This window comes from Pogonomyrmex barbatus, unplaced genomic scaffold (genome assembly GCF_055798465.1).
Source record: "Pogonomyrmex barbatus isolate J1 unplaced genomic scaffold, ASM5579846v1 scaffold3, whole genome shotgun sequence".
Classification (NCBI taxonomy): domain Eukaryota; kingdom Metazoa; phylum Arthropoda; class Insecta; order Hymenoptera; family Formicidae; genus Pogonomyrmex; species Pogonomyrmex barbatus.
In genome coordinates this window covers 21,478,748-21,497,140 of record NW_028297127.1, presented here as the reverse complement: position 1 = coordinate 21,497,140, position 18,393 = coordinate 21,478,748, and the positions used below count along the sequence as shown (strand labels likewise).

Sequence of the window (18,393 nt, the reverse complement as noted above, 5' to 3'; positions counted from 1 at the left end):
CATCAGCCAAGCTGATACGATCACGTTTAAATTCAGCTGCCCATCTTTTTACAGTGGCAAATGTTACGGGGGCAGAGTCCCCGTAAACAGCGTCCAACTCGATTTTAATTTGCGCAGGCGTATTACCTTTCAAATGTAAGAATTTAATCACGGCACGATATTCAATTTTTTCCATTTTTACAAAAACACTGACATCGACTGACACAAATAACTGTCAAACAACAACTGAGCGTCTAAAATGGTTGAAATTTTCACAAAAGTCTTTCAAAGGATATACTATTGTAATACTAGAATGGTTTTGATGAGTAACGTCATCTTTATGTTAAGGCTCAAAACTTTTCAGACTACCCTCGTATATCTATAATATATAATTTATACAGCGCATATTTCGCTGCAGTTTAGATGACTCGTTTAAAAGTTGCAAAAGTTGAATATTTAATAAAGTTTTATTGGTATATGTAAAGAATTTGATTTATTTCTATAATTTCTAGTAATACTTCTTCTAGTAATACTTCTTCGAAATCGAATTTGCAAATAAGTACTACAAAATGTGATTTTACATAAGAATTAAGACACAAAAGAATTAAATAATTTAAACCAATAATAGAATTGTGTTCATATTTTAGTCAGATGTAATAATAGAATAATCTATGAAATTTTTAAATAATTTGAATTTATCCGACGTTTCGGATTACGGAATTACAACATTCTTTTATTAAACATGGTAATAAAATCATATTTGTCGGATTATTAGACTTGACGAAACAAAAATAACATCAAGTATAAACATATATAAAGCAATTATATTTAATTCTTTGAATAATTTTGAATGCATTTAGATATAAAGTTGCATTAGAAATACAAAATAATCCGCTCCATCTAATAAAGTATTAAGTTATACCATCTATAGAAATCTATAAATTTATATATATATATATATTTCTCTGTTAAAAATTTTTTTTTATTTTTTCATTTGTGACCATACTTTTACAATATTTAGTATTTATTTTCATCCGTGTACTTTTTATTGTTATAACTGGCGATATCATCGAAGTGAGTCTCCAACAGTTCCTTGTTCTCCTAACTTTTTGACACATTAAAAGCCCCTTTATTTGGTTCAATATATCATAAATGGTTCAAAATAAAATTGATCATACAATGTCTCCTACATCAGCTGTGGAACTGTTTGGACAGAGGCTCTCGAGATATTGCACTATTGCGTTTATCGATGCGAATCTGTGAGGTCATGGATTAATACGCGTCAAGCCATTTTTATTATGGATATATTTATCTACTAAAGATGATCCGAAAGTGGATCGAAACGTCTGGATGTAAGAAAAACCAAAATACAGATAGAATTCAACGGATAATCATTTGCGCCTCATTTATTGCGCTTGACTTCTAACGCCCTTATTGTCATTTTTATTTTTAATTTCTAATTAAAGGACTATTATATCTTATACCTTATACCTTATACTTTAATCTTTATGTTTATATATATTTCGCTGCTTTTTCTTGTATTTAATACATATTTTTTAGTCGTCTGGATAGGCGCCCGAATCGATGAAGTCTCTTATGCACATCAGTGCCTTGTCGGGTAAAAGTCTAGAGTAGAAATTATATTTTCATTATAGATGTAGAAGTAATAACTGTAGTGCATAATATTCGTATTGTCTTTATATAACATTTGCGTTATTAATATGTATCTGCACTAAATTGTTTTGTGACTGTTTGATATAATTGAAAATATAATATAATATAATGATAAAGGCTACGGTCAATGTAACACTACAAATGCTTCGAAGCATTTGATTGTCCAATCAAAACAAAGAAAATTTTGCTAATGCACCAATCAAAAAATGCTTCAGAGCATTTGTAAGTCCTTGACCGTACCCAAAATTATTATTTATATGATTTACGTATGTACCTTAGCATCTGACATAAGGGCAGCCAACGTGAAGGTATGCTTTTATTTGCGTAATTTCGTCTTTGTGCATCAATTATCAATGCAGCCGCTTCGCACGCTGAAAATCCACCCATAATCAATGGAAATCTGTATAGATAAATGAAGTTGAATCACTTGCTGTTAATAATTGTGTAATTAATATTATAAATAATATTAATATTAATATAAATGATTAATTAATTGAATTATACTAATAAATATTAATAAATATTAATAAAGATAATATTAATAAAGATAATATTAATAAAGAGAGAAATATTAATAAAGATAATAAATATTAATAAAGATTTGTGTGACAATTGAAAGAAGTTATTAAATTAAATTAAATTTGATTTTACCGATTAGAGCAAAATTATAAAAATAATGAATACGGCGCGCGCAATATATTGTATTGTAAAATATTTAGTACACTGTATCGCTATAAATTTACCTAATTTTTGGTTTTTTAAGAAGACCAGTAAGCACTAAAGTTGGATAAACGGTAGTGAATTTAATGGAAGATTTTCCATTGCTTAACACACGTAATTCCTCAAAGGTAGCTTCCATAAGTGCTATATTACATTAAAAAAAAATCGTAATAAATTGTAATTATATCTACATTTTTCTATCATTACGTATATATTATTAAAATTATGTGTTCTATTACATACATGCGCGCGCATATATGTAATACTCAAAAATAAATTGTTTATGAGATATTTTGTATTTTATGTTAATATACGTCACAATAAAGTATCTCGTAAATTATTGATATATAATTTTTTTGATATTTTTTTCTTAATGCTTTTAGAGAATTGCATGAGAATTAGAGTTATTTATCATATTATCATATTATGTAAAAAGATCATCAATTTCGTTTGAATAAATAATAAAGATCTTAAAGATCTGGAAAAGATTAATTTGCAAATTTTGTCTGAAACGTTTTGCGTAGTAGACTCGATTGTCGAGACATCTGGCTAGACAGTCTAAAATAAGACATTTTACATGTATATACATATACATTTAAACAACTTTTTCCTTAACTAATTAATTTCAACTCTCGCACGTATATAATTTATATATTATTTATATAATATTTTACTATTTAGTATTATAATCGTTGAAAATATAAGTTACCTTTAACGGCAAATTTGGAAGGACAGTAAACTGATCCATAAGGAGCACCAATGAGTCCTGCGATTGATGAGAGCGCCACGATATGACCATGATTCTTTTCGATCATGCTTGGTAAGAATGCTTTCAACGTCTGGAAGTAATATATCGTTATCAACAACAATTTGCGAAAACTGAATTGTATGCTTATCCATTTTTGTGAGTACGTTCACAAAAAGGATTTCCTATATATATAATAAGGATAAGACAAAAAAAAATATTCTTGCTATATTTAATCTTATCGCTATTATATACAATATAAAGAATGAAACAATTGATATTAAAATTAGATGAATAATTGCTAATTCTCCTTTCTGGAATTAAATAACATTGATTTATTATCAAGAGTAATATAAGAGTAAATAAATTTAAATTTGTACAATATTTCGGTGTTTAGAAAATTTTTGTCCATTATATTATAGTGAATATTGCTAGCGCCTCAGCGCAAAACCCGTATGCAAGCTAATTTTATTTTTAAGTTGAGAAATTTCCATTAAAGATTCAAATATTTTTCTATTCATAGGAGATATGTAATTATCTTTAGATCGATTCTATTTTTTTTTGTGGATAGTTGATATATATTTCAACTATAAATTATTAGCGACAAGTTAAGTCAAATAATTTTGTTTGCAACCCTATTTGATGTCTCGTTGTTTCAACATGTATATTTCAGATATACTACTTGCCCAAAAATGCGCCATCACATTGACGTCTATTACTCGCTTTATTTCATCAAGGCTGTGATTGAGGAACGACTTAACGTATACTATACCGGCATTATTGATCAAGATGGTAACATCACCCACTTCCTTTTTTACTTTCTCTGCTACTCTAAAGACTTCTTTCCTATCCGATACATCGCATCTAAAACGCGAACAAATTTTAGATAAATTTGCATGCGTATAAATTCTGTTCGAGTTGTTTTTTTTTTTTTTTCCCTTCTATCGATTTTTGTAAAAAATAATTTTAACTTACTGATATGCGTATACAGAGTTTTTTCCCATTTTTTTAATATCATTCATCGTTTTCTTATTGATTTCTTCATTTTGGTCCCAACATACCACTGTTGCTCCTAACGATGCATAGCCAATCGCTAATTCCTTTCCGATACCTTGGCCTGCACCTGTTACCTATAATAATATGTAATATTAAATAATAACAATTTAAATAATAATTATTACAAATTATAATTCGCAGATTTTTACAATTTAATCTTTTGTAATCTTGCAGTTTTCATGCGAATTAAGAAGCAAGTCTGATATTTGTGGATAATTTTATGCTATTAAGTGTAAAACTTAGTTTTCGTCGTTTTTTGCTTGAAAAATGCATTTATTTCAATAAGGACACGAATTGACACATTAATCAATATATTTTCCATTGTTTTCTATTACTTTTGTTTTCTATTACTTTTGTCTATCTTTCTGGCAAAAGTTGGATGCTGCGACGATAAAACGAATTATCTTTTGAAGCAAGTCGTTTATCCACCCATTTTCGGACTTGTTCATAATTGGGAAAATTGTGTATCAGCAAGCGTGTGTTGTATCGATCGAAAAAAATAATAATCCTATGGGACCAAGTCTGGAGAATAAGCCGGGTACGGAGAAGAATTTCCCATTCAAACTCCAACAGTGTTTCTTTCACGGTTCTTGCGGTCGCGCGTTGTCACGCAAAAAAAGAAATTATTTTGCGATTTTGATTACTGGCTTGATGACCCTTTTTTGCATCAATTCATTGTTTAATCGATACAATTGTTGTTGGTAGCCGTCAGCCGACTATTTCATTCGGTTATAGCTCGTAATAAAGCCTTTCTAGTCCCATCAAATATAGAATAGTGCCTTATGACATAAATATTTCATTTTTGATATTGATGTGGATCAAGAATCCATCCATGATTTTTTCCGCTTAGGATTATCGAAATAAATCCATTTTTCATTACTCGTTACAATGTGCTACAAAGAACTTTTTTAAGTTGCAATGCTTGTCACTTATGACAAGAGCAATCTATCAATTAATCACTTATGACAATAACAATCTATAACAATCAATTCAGCGATATGTCTTGTAGGCACACGTGGATTATAATATGCAAACTGTTTGATATTTTAACAATAAAACCGTTTATTTCGTGTAACTTTATTTAATAAAATAAATGAATTGACGCTTATATCTCACAATTTTGATTTCTTAAAATCGACATTATATAATTTTTCGTATAGTTTTTAATTTCTTGCATAATAAGAATTTATTTTCTCTTGTATATTTTTTTTTACACTTACATTTTCTTACATTCTGTATGCATATTAAGAATTTTGTACGTACCAAAACGATTTCATCAGTCAAACTCTTTTTCTTCGTTGGAACAATCAATCTGAATACACTTTCACCGATATAATATAGAATTTTCAAAAAAAGCAATAATATCTCTACGAGAAGAAGCAAGACATTAGAGGTGTTTATCAAGATTGTCTGAAAAATTAATAAATATTTTAATAGGAATATCTGAGTATATATAGTATAGTAGAGTACATCTGAATATATATCTGTATGTACATAAATTTTCTAATCAGGGTTGCAAATAAGCATCTTAAGCGTAATAGGCATTCTGATACAATCATGTTATGTTTACGTAAATCATAGAACAAACACAGAATTATCCAACAAAAAAGTAACTAAATACAAATTTAAAAGTAATTTTATGAAGTAAATTTTATGAAATACAAATTTAAAAGTAATTTTATGAAGTAAATTTTATGAATAATAATAATTTCATGAATATGATGATAATGCTGGAAAATATGATGGTAATAATACTGCAAAACCTTTTCTAACAACCAGTTCTAACAACCAGTTTGCACGTCTTACGTAATCAATTTTATAGTCCAAAAAATTGTTGTGTGTATAAAAAATTGTTTTTGTAGATTTGTATCAAATTTTCAAGTACTTCAATTAAAGTTTTTCCATATAGTTACATATTTATAATGGAATACTCTTAAATTTGTTGATCAAGTTGACATTACAAAAAAGATAATGTGCATAATATAATATTATAAATATATATTATATATGTCTACACTTAATACTATTGTATTCATCGGCATTTTATTACATTAATTGTGAATTTTAAAGGCGAAATTAATTAATTAACATTAAGTATGAAAATTTGTAATTAATACCATAATGCTTTCAAATATTATCAATATATTACATAAAAGAAATAAAACAACAAGGAGCTGCTAAAAATTTAGTATTTCATTCCCAATTCTTGTGTATTAAAATTGTAAAAAAAAAAATTGTAAAATGCTTTGTAGAAAATTTTGTAAAAAGTTTTACAAAATTTGAAGTATTTTGAAAAAATGGAAAGAAAAAAGAAATACTGATCCGGGAAAAAAGTTTATGTCTAATTATATCATATTAGATATAATTATATATAATTATATATGAGATCTATTAATATTACAAATTATATGCAGTTATATAAAATATTTATAATTCCATATAAAATTATATTGAAATTCTTTTCGGATAAAATGTTCAGATTTAATTATATATAATTATATCAAAATATTTATATCCATGTCAAATTATATGAAATTATATTGTGAAATTAATTTTTGTCGGGTAAAAAACTTTATATCTGATTATATGTAATTATATCAAAATATTAATAATTCTATGTACAATTATGTAAATTTATATTGAAATTTTTTTCGAAGAAAAAGTTTATATCTGTAGAAATATAGAAGCCATAAGGCTTAAATAGTTGATAGGATTCGGAGATTGTTACAACAGTGAAGTTGTTGTGCAGACTGAGTGTCAGATTCGTAAACAAAGAATCCCGAGTTCGAATCTCCAATCGCTTCGTTAATTTTTCTCCGAGAATATTATTTCCTACATATCTACTCTAATTAGAAATGATTATATCAATACTTACAATTTTAAATTGAATTATACAAAACTATATTTCTTCTTCAAATAGAAAGATATACATTAAATTATATAAAAATTTATACATAATATTATGATGCAAATTAGATATAAATAATAACATCTAAACGAGAGACATTTCCGAGGTATTACGAGTTTAGTTGATATTGTAGGATTTATACGTACATACATATATACGAATATATACAATTTATGAACACATAATTTCAATCAAATATAAAGGATAAAGGATCCTTAAAGAAAATTTTAAGTATAATATAAATAATTACACTGGTTTACTTCGTTTATTTTATGAAAAACTTAATATTTTATATATAATATATATAATATTATAAGATTGTTCATATAAATACAAGTATTATAAATAAATATACTTATAAAAATATATTAGTTTTTCATATTTACCACAAAAATGGATCCATTAAAGCTTGATCTAATTGTATTTAAAAATGTATAATTATATCTAATTATATATATATATATATATATATATATATATATATACCCAAGTAGCAAGATGACGTCATTATGACGATGATTTAAGGTCATTTCTCATTCGACGTTAGTGTATTAAATAATGAATATAAAATAAATATACATTTGTCACAAAATATTATCGTCATAAATATATCGTTATAAATATATCATTTAATCGTCACTTTTAAGTCACTTTTAATGAATAAATAATTTTAATTTGCGCAGGCATATTACCTTTCAAATGTAAGAATTTAATCACGGCACGATATTCAATTTTTTCCATTTTTACAAAAACACTGACATCGACTGACACAAATAACTGTCAAACAACAACTGAGCGTCTAAAATGGTTGAAATTTTCACAAAAGTCTTTCAAAGGATATACTATTGTAATACTAGAATGGTTTTGATGAGTAACGTCATCTTTATGTTAAGGCTCAAAACTTTTCAGACTACCCTCGTATATCTATAATATATAATTTATACAGCGCATATTTCGCTGCAGTTTAGATGACTCGTTTAAAAGTTGCAAAAGTTGAATATTTAATAAAGTTTTATTGGTATATGTAAAGAATTTGATTTATTTCTATAATTTCTAGTAATACTTCTTCTAGTAATACTTCTTCGAAATCGAATTTGCAAATAAGTACTACAAAATGTGATTTTACATAAGAATTAAGACACAAAAGAATTAAATAATTTAAACCAATAATAGAATTGTGTTCATATTTTAGTCAGATGTAATAATAGAATAATCTATGAAATTTTTAAATAATTTGAATTTATCCGACGTTTCGGATTACGGAATTACAACATTCTTTTATTAAACATGGTAATAAAATCATATTTGTCGGATTATTAGACTTGACGAAACAAAAATAACATCAAGTATAAACATATATAAAGCAATTATATTTAATTCTTTGAATAATTTTGAATGCATTTAGATATAAAGTTGCATTAGAAATACAAAATAATCCGCTCCATCTAATAAAGTATTAAGTTATACCATCTATAGAAATCTATAAATTTATATATATATATATATTTCTCTGTTAAAAATTTTTTTTTATTTTTTCATTTGTGACCATACTTTTACAATATTTAGTATTTATTTTCATCCGTGTACTTTTTATTGTTATAACTGGCGATATCATCGAAGTGAGTCTCCAACAGTTCCTTGTTCTCCTAACTTTTTGACACATTAAAAGCCCCTTTATTTGGTTCAATATATCATAAATGGTTCAAAATAAAATTGATCATACAATGTCTCCTACATCAGCTGTGGAACTGTTTGGACAGAGGCTCTCGAGATATTGCACTATTGCGTTTATCGATGCGAATCTGTGAGGTCATGGATTAATACGCGTCAAGCCATTTTTATTATGGATATATTTATCTACTAAAGATGATCCGAAAGTGGATCGAAACGTCTGGATGTAAGAAAAACCAAAATACAGATAGAATTCAACGGATAATCATTTGCGCCTCATTTATTGCGCTTGACTTCTAACGCCCTTATTGTCATTTTTATTTTTAATTTCTAATTAAAGGACTATTATATCTTATACCTTATACCTTATACTTTAATCTTTATGTTTATATATATTTCGCTGCTTTTTCTTGTATTTAATACATATTTTTTAGTCGTCTGGATAGGCGCCCGAATCGATGAAGTCTCTTATGCACATCAGTGCCTTGTCGGGTAAAAGTCTAGAGTAGAAATTATATTTTCATTATAGATGTAGAAGTAATAACTGTAGTGCATAATATTCGTATTGTCTTTATATAACATTTGCGTTATTAATATGTATCTGCACTAAATTGTTTTGTGACTGTTTGATATAATTGAAAATATAATATAATATAATGATAAAGGCTACGGTCAATGTAACACTACAAATGCTTCGAAGCATTTGATTGTCCAATCAAAACAAAGAAAATTTTGCTAATGCACCAATCAAAAAATGCTTCAGAGCATTTGTAAGTCCTTGACCGTACCCAAAATTATTATTTATATGATTTACGTATGTACCTTAGCATCTGACATAAGGGCAGCCAACGTGAAGGTATGCTTTTATTTGCGTAATTTCGTCTTTGTGCATCAATTATCAATGCAGCCGCTTCGCACGCTGAAAATCCACCCATAATCAATGGAAATCTGTATAGATAAATGAAGTTGAATCACTTGCTGTTAATAATTGTGTAATTAATATTATAAATAATATTAATATTAATATAAATGATTAATTAATTGAATTATACTAATAAATATTAATAAATATTAATAAAGATAATATTAATAAAGATAATATTAATAAAGAGAGAAATATTAATAAAGATAATAAATATTAATAAAGATTTGTGTGACAATTGAAAGAAGTTATTAAATTAAATTAAATTTGATTTTACCGATTAGAGCAAAATTATAAAAATAATGAATACGGCGCGCGCAATATATTGTATTGTAAAATATTTAGTACACTGTATCGCTATAAATTTACCTAATTTTTGGTTTTTTAAGAAGACCAGTAAGCACTAAAGTTGGATAAACGGTAGTGAATTTAATGGAAGATTTTCCATTGCTTAACACACGTAATTCCTCAAAGGTAGCTTCCATAAGTGCTATATTACATTAAAAAAAAATCGTAATAAATTGTAATTATATCTACATTTTTCTATCATTACGTATATATTATTAAAATTATGTGTTCTATTACATACATGCGCGCGCATATATGTAATACTCAAAAATAAATTGTTTATGAGATATTTTGTATTTTATGTTAATATACGTCACAATAAAGTATCTCGTAAATTATTGATATATAATTTTTTTGATATTTTTTTCTTAATGCTTTTAGAGAATTGCATGAGAATTAGAGTTATTTATCATATTATCATATTATGTAAAAAGATCATCAATTTCGTTTGAATAAATAATAAAGATCTTAAAGATCTGGAAAAGATTAATTTGCAAATTTTGTCTGAAACGTTTTGCGTAGTAGACTCGATTGTCGAGACATCTGGCTAGACAGTCTAAAATAAGACATTTTACATGTATATACATATACATTTAAACAACTTTTTCCTTAACTAATTAATTTCAACTCTCGCACGTATATAATTTATATATTATTTATATAATATTTTACTATTTAGTATTATAATCGTTGAAAATATAAGTTACCTTTAACGGCAAATTTGGAAGGACAGTAAACTGATCCATAAGGAGCACCAATGAGTCCTGCGATTGATGAGAGCGCCACGATATGACCATGATTCTTTTCGATCATGCTTGGTAAGAATGCTTTCAACGTCTGGAAGTAATATATCGTTATCAACAACAATTTGCGAAAACTGAATTGTATGCTTATCCATTTTTGTGAGTACGTTCACAAAAAGGATTTCCTATATATATAATAAGGATAAGACAAAAAAAAATATTCTTGCTATATTTAATCTTATCGCTATTATATACAATATAAAGAATGAAACAATTGATATTAAAATTAGATGAATAATTGCTAATTCTCCTTTCTGGAATTAAATAACATTGATTTATTATCAAGAGTAATATAAGAGTAAATAAATTTAAATTTGTACAATATTTCGGTGTTTAGAAAATTTTTGTCCATTATATTATAGTGAATATTGCTAGCGCCTCAGCGCAAAACCCGTATGCAAGCTAATTTTATTTTTAAGTTGAGAAATTTCCATTAAAGATTCAAATATTTTTCTATTCATAGGAGATATGTAATTATCTTTAGATCGATTCTATTTTTTTTTGTGGATAGTTGATATATATTTCAACTATAAATTATTAGCGACAAGTTAAGTCAAATAATTTTGTTTGCAACCCTATTTGATGTCTCGTTGTTTCAACATGTATATTTCAGATATACTACTTGCCCAAAAATGCGCCATCACATTGACGTCTATTACTCGCTTTATTTCATCAAGGCTGTGATTGAGGAACGACTTAACGTATACTATACCGGCATTATTGATCAAGATGGTAACATCACCCACTTCCTTTTTTACTTTCTCTGCTACTCTAAAGACTTCTTTCCTATCCGATACATCGCATCTAAAACGCGAACAAATTTTAGATAAATTTGCATGCGTATAAATTCTGTTCGAGTTGTTTTTTTTTTTTTTTCCCTTCTATCGATTTTTGTAAAAAATAATTTTAACTTACTGATATGCGTATACAGAGTTTTTTCCCATTTTTTTAATATCATTCATCGTTTTCTTATTGATTTCTTCATTTTGGTCCCAACATACCACTGTTGCTCCTAACGATGCATAGCCAATCGCTAATTCCTTTCCGATACCTTGGCCTGCACCTGTTACCTATAATAATATGTAATATTAAATAATAACAATTTAAATAATAATTATTACAAATTATAATTCGCAGATTTTTACAATTTAATCTTTTGTAATCTTGCAGTTTTCATGCGAATTAAGAAGCAAGTCTGATATTTGTGGATAATTTTATGCTATTAAGTGTAAAACTTAGTTTTCGTCGTTTTTTGCTTGAAAAATGCATTTATTTCAATAAGGACACGAATTGACACATTAATCAATATATTTTCCATTGTTTTCTATTACTTTTGTTTTCTATTACTTTTGTCTATCTTTCTGGCAAAAGTTGGATGCTGCGACGATAAAACGAATTATCTTTTGAAGCAAGTCGTTTATCCACCCATTTTCGGACTTGTTCATAATTGGGAAAATTGTGTATCAGCAAGCGTGTGTTGTATCGATCGAAAAAAATAATAATCCTATGGGACCAAGTCTGGAGAATAAGCCGGGTACGGAGAAGAATTTCCCATTCAAACTCCAACAGTGTTTCTTTCACGGTTCTTGCGGTCGCGCGTTGTCACGCAAAAAAAGAAATTATTTTGCGATTTTGATTACTGGCTTGATGACCCTTTTTTGCATCAATTCATTGTTTAATCGATACAATTGTTGTTGGTAGCCGTCAGCCGACTATTTCATTCGGTTATAGCTCGTAATAAAGCCTTTCTAGTCCCATCAAATATAGAATAGTGCCTTATGACATAAATATTTCATTTTTGATATTGATGTGGATCAAGAATCCATCCATGATTTTTTCCGCTTAGGATTATCGAAATAAATCCATTTTTCATTACTCGTTACAATGTGCTACAAAGAACTTTTTTAAGTTGCAATGCTTGTCACTTATGACAAGAGCAATCTATCAATTAATCACTTATGACAATAACAATCTATAACAATCAATTCAGCGATATGTCTTGTAGGCACACGTGGATTATAATATGCAAACTGTTTGATATTTTAACAATAAAACCGTTTATTTCGTGTAACTTTATTTAATAAAATAAATGAATTGACGCTTATATCTCACAATTTTGATTTCTTAAAATCGACATTATATAATTTTTCGTATAGTTTTTAATTTCTTGCATAATAAGAATTTATTTTCTCTTGTATATTTTTTTTTACACTTACATTTTCTTACATTCTGTATGCATATTAAGAATTTTGTACGTACCAAAACGATTTCATCAGTCAAACTCTTTTTCTTCGTTGGAACAATCAATCTGAATACACTTTCACCGATATAATATAGAATTTTCAAAAAAAGCAATAATATCTCTACGAGAAGAAGCAAGACATTAGAGGTGTTTATCAAGATTGTCTGAAAAATTAATAAATATTTTAATAGGAATATCTGAGTATATATAGTATAGTAGAGTACATCTGAATATATATCTGTATGTACATAAATTTTCTAATCAGGGTTGCAAATAAGCATCTTAAGCGTAATAGGCATTCTGATACAATCATGTTATGTTTACGTAAATCATAGAACAAACACAGAATTATCCAACAAAAAAGTAACTAAATACAAATTTAAAAGTAATTTTATGAAGTAAATTTTATGAAATACAAATTTAAAAGTAATTTTATGAAGTAAATTTTATGAATAATAATAATTTCATGAATATGATGATAATGCTGGAAAATATGATGGTAATAATACTGCAAAACCTTTTCTAACAACCAGTTCTAACAACCAGTTTGCACGTCTTACGTAATCAATTTTATAGTCCAAAAAATTGTTGTGTGTATAAAAAATTGTTTTTGTAGATTTGTATCAAATTTTCAAGTACTTCAATTAAAGTTTTTCCATATAGTTACATATTTATAATGGAATACTCTTAAATTTGTTGATCAAGTTGACATTACAAAAAAGATAATGTGCATAATATAATATTATAAATATATATTATATATGTCTACACTTAATACTATTGTATTCATCGGCATTTTATTACATTAATTGTGAATTTTAAAGGCGAAATTAATTAATTAACATTAAGTATGAAAATTTGTAATTAATACCATAATGCTTTCAAATATTATCAATATATTACATAAAAGAAATAAAACAACAAGGAGCTGCTAAAAATTTAGTATTTCATTCCCAATTCTTGTGTATTAAAATTGTAAAAAAAAAAATTGTAAAATGCTTTGTAGAAAATTTTGTAAAAAGTTTTACAAAATTTGAAGTATTTTGAAAAAATGGAAAGAAAAAAGAAATACTGATCCGGGAAAAAAGTTTATGTCTAATTATATCATATTAGATATAATTATATATAATTATATATGAGATCTATTAATATTACAAATTATATGCAGTTATATAAAATATTTATAATTCCATATAAAATTATATTGAAATTCTTTTCGGATAAAATGTTCAGATTTAATTATATATAATTATATCAAAATATTTATATCCATGTCAAATTATATGAAATTATATTGTGAAATTAATTTTTGTCGGGTAAAAAACTTTATATCTGATTATATGTAATTATATCAAAATATTAATAATTCTATGTACAATTATGTAAATTTATATTGAAATTTTTTTCGAAGAAAAAGTTTATATCTGTAGAAATATAGAAGCCATAAGGCTTAAATAGTTGATAGGATTCGGAGATTGTTACAACAGTGAAGTTGTTGTGCAGACTGAGTGTCAGATTCGTAAACAAAGAATCCCGAGTTCGAATCTCCAATCGCTTCGTTAATTTTTCTCCGAGAATATTATTTCCTACATATCTACTCTAATTAGAAATGATTATATCAATACTTACAATTTTAAATTGAATTATACAAAACTATATTTCTTCTTCAAATAGAAAGATATACATTAAATTATATAAAAATTTATACATAATATTATGATGCAAATTAGATATAAATAATAACATCTAAACGAGAGACATTTCCGAGGTATTACGAGTTTAGTTGATATTGTAGGATTTATACGTACATACATATATACGAATATATACAATTTATGAACACATAATTTCAATCAAATATAAAGGATAAAGGATCCTTAAAGAAAATTTTAAGTATAATATAAATAATTACACTGGTTTACTTCGTTTATTTTATGAAAAACTTAATATTTTATATATAATATATATAATATTATAAGATTGTTCATATAAATACAAGTATTATAAATAAATATACTTATAAAAATATATTAGTTTTTCATATTTACCACAAAAATGGATCCATTAAAGCTTGATCTAATTGTATTTAAAAATGTATAATTATATCTAATTATATATATATATATATATATATATATATATATATACCCAAGTAGCAAGATGACGTCATTATGACGATGATTTAAGGTCATTTCTCATTCGACGTTAGTGTATTAAATAATGAATATAAAATAAATATACATTTGTCACAAAATATTATCGTCATAAATATATCGTTATAAATATATCATTTAATCGTCACTTTTAAGTCACTTTTAATGAATAAATAATTTTAATTTGCGCAGGCATATTACCTTTCAAATGTAAGAATTTAATCACGGCACGATATTCAATTTTTTCCATTTTTACAAAAACACTGACATCGACTGACACAAATAACTGTCAAACAACAACTGAGCGTCTAAAATGGTTGAAATTTTCACAAAAGTCTTTCAAAGGATATACTATTGTAATACTAGAATGGTTTTGATGAGTAACGTCATCTTTATGTTAAGGCTCAAAACTTTTCAGACTACCCTCGTATATCTATAATATATAATTTATACAGCGCATATTTCGCTGCAGTTTAGATGACTCGTTTAAAAGTTGCAAAAGTTGAATATTTAATAAAGTTTTATTGGTATATGTAAAGAATTTGATTTATTTCTATAATTTCTAGTAATACTTCTTCTAGTAATACTTCTTCGAAATCGAATTTGCAAATAAGTACTACAAAATGTGATTTTACATAAGAATTAAGACACAAAAGAATTAAATAATTTAAACCAATAATAGAATTGTGTTCATATTTTAGTCAGATGTAATAATAGAATAATCTATGAAATTTTTAAATAATTTGAATTTATCCGACGTTTCGGATTACGGAATTACAACATTCTTTTATTAAACATGGTAATAAAATCATATTTGTCGGATTATTAGACTTGACGAAACAAAAATAACATCAAGTATAAACATATATAAAGCAATTATATTTAATTCTTTGAATAATTTTGAATGCATTTAGATATAAAGTTGCATTAGAAATACAAAATAATCCGCTCCATCTAATAAAGTATTAAGTTATACCATCTATAGAAATCTATAAATTTATATATATATATATATTTCTCTGTTAAAAATTTTTTTTTATTTTTTCATTTGTGACCATACTTTTACAATATTTAGTATTTATTTTCATCCGTGTACTTTTTATTGTTATAACTGGCGATATCATCGAAGTGAGTCTCCAACAGTTCCTTGTTCTCCTAACTTTTTGACACATTAAAAGCCCCTTTATTTGGTTCAATATATCATAAATGGTTCAAAATAAAATTGATCATACAATGTCTCCTACATCAGCTGTGGAACTGTTTGGACAGAGGCTCTCGAGATATTGCACTATTGCGTTTATCGATGCGAATCTGTGAGGTCATGGATTAATACGCGTCAAGCCATTTTTATTATGGATATATTTATCTACTAAAGATGATCCGAAAGTGGATCGAAACGTCTGGATGTAAGAAAAACCAAAATACAGATAGAATTCAACGGATAATCATTTGCGCCTCATTTATTGCGCTTGACTTCTAACGCCCTTATTGTCATTTTTATTTTTAATTTCTAATTAAAGGACTATTATATCTTATACCTTATACACACAATACACAAAAGTCACAAAATATTATCGTCATAAATATATCGTTATAAATATATCATTTAATCGTCACTTTTAAGTCACTTTTAATGAATAAATAATGAAATAATATTATTATCTTTCTTAATTAACTATAATATAACTGTAATATAACTATAATATAACTAAATTATAAAAATATTTTCTATATTTAATACAGTTATTAACAGTTAAGTTATTAACAAATTCATTAACAAGTAAATAAAATATATACAACAATTTATAAACATTTTCATAAGAATAATGATTCTTATTAAACATAATATAGGCTCTATATATGTAATTAAATTATCTACAAGAATTACATATGCAATCGAGATTTTAAAATTGAAACTATTTATACAATATTGTAACATTCATTAATCAGATCTATCATATTTTAAGCAGAAATTCCGTAATCATTTCAGTAACAGGTTTTATCCCAATACAGGTTTTATCCCAAAAGTTAAACAACATCGTAGCAAGGTCTATATAAACGGGTGACCGGTTAGAAGCATGTATTTAGAAATATGCAATGATACGAGATAAAAAATGTTTCATCACTTTCTCTCATTTTTTCATTTTTTTTCATTTATTTTCTGTAAGGGTATGTTATGTCACACACACACACACACACACACACACACACACACACACACACACACACACACACACACACACACACACACACACACACACACACACACACACACACACACACACACACACACACACACATATGTATTATAAATTTATATATTATAGATATATATTATAGATATATATTATAGATATATATTATAGATTTTCAGTATTAATAGTCAATCGGAACGCAATCATAATTTTGTCGTCATAAGTATGCATAATTTGATCTGTTCATATATAATCATAAACAATTTTATTTATTAAATTATATATAATTAGATATAAACTTTTTTTCCCTTAGGAGAGATTTTGAAAGATTTTATATAAAAATATTTTCTAGAAAAAATTTAAGAAAATGACATTTTACATTTTTAAAAAGTAATTGTTTTAAAATTATTATTTTTATTTGAAACACGTTGTCAGCGTTTGTTACAAGCAAAGAAAAAAAGGTTTATTTACCTGTGCACAATTGCTGTCCATAATTTTATTCTACTGTGATACGTTTCTCTGCTTATCTTGATACTAACTCGGCAACTAATAGACCTTTAGAGAAATATTTTCCAGCTCCATTCAAATCTGAACATATATAATCATATCGAGCGCATGCGTAGAAATATCAAGGAGGAATTAAATTTAAATAGATTATTATGAAATTTAAATAAATAAATATTAAATGATTGACGAGATTAATGATGATGAGGTCATAATAGCGCGTAACATTACATTTTTTAAGGTTCTATTTTTTTTTCTTTTCAGTGAAATTTAAATATTTAATAAAATTTAAAAATATTTAATTAAATTTAAATATTTTTATTATTTATTCCTCGTTTAAAAATATATACGTAAAATCGTAAAGTACAACATGAAAATAAAAGTAAAAGTAATCGTAAAATACAATTAAGTATGATCTATCTAGTTATTTATTTTCAATTTCAAATAAAAAATGTTGTGTTAAATTTTATTAT

General features: G+C 26.1%; 2 protein-coding genes across 2 annotated transcripts; both read right to left on the bottom strand.

Moving 5' to 3' along the window:
- Positions 1–1,266: 1,266 nt before the first annotated feature.
- Positions 1,267–5,598, bottom strand: LOC148936151 (short-chain dehydrogenase/reductase family 16C member 6-like). Its single transcript, XM_089079035.1, has 7 exons — positions 5,438–5,598; positions 4,094–4,248; positions 3,805–3,982; positions 3,083–3,212; positions 2,397–2,517; positions 1,928–2,053; positions 1,267–1,605 (listed from the first exon to the last, which is right to left on the bottom strand). The coding sequence occupies exons 2-7, from the start codon at positions 4,138–4,140 to the stop codon at positions 1,536–1,538; spliced, it is 672 nt and encodes a 223-aa protein (XP_088935161.1). The 5' UTR covers positions 4,141–4,248; positions 5,438–5,598; the 3' UTR covers positions 1,267–1,535.
- Positions 5,599–8,914: 3,316 nt separating this feature from the next.
- LOC105429594 (short-chain dehydrogenase/reductase family 16C member 6-like) lies at positions 8,915–18,008 on the bottom strand. Its single transcript, XM_011642686.2, has 8 exons — positions 17,888–18,008; positions 13,086–13,232; positions 11,742–11,896; positions 11,453–11,630; positions 10,731–10,860; positions 10,045–10,165; positions 9,576–9,701; positions 8,915–9,253 (listed from the first exon to the last, which is right to left on the bottom strand). Exons 1-8 carry the CDS (start codon positions 17,906–17,908, stop codon positions 9,184–9,186), a joined length of 948 nt encoding a protein of 315 aa, XP_011640988.1. The 5' UTR covers positions 17,909–18,008; the 3' UTR covers positions 8,915–9,183.
- Positions 18,009–18,393: the final 385 nt, after the last annotated feature.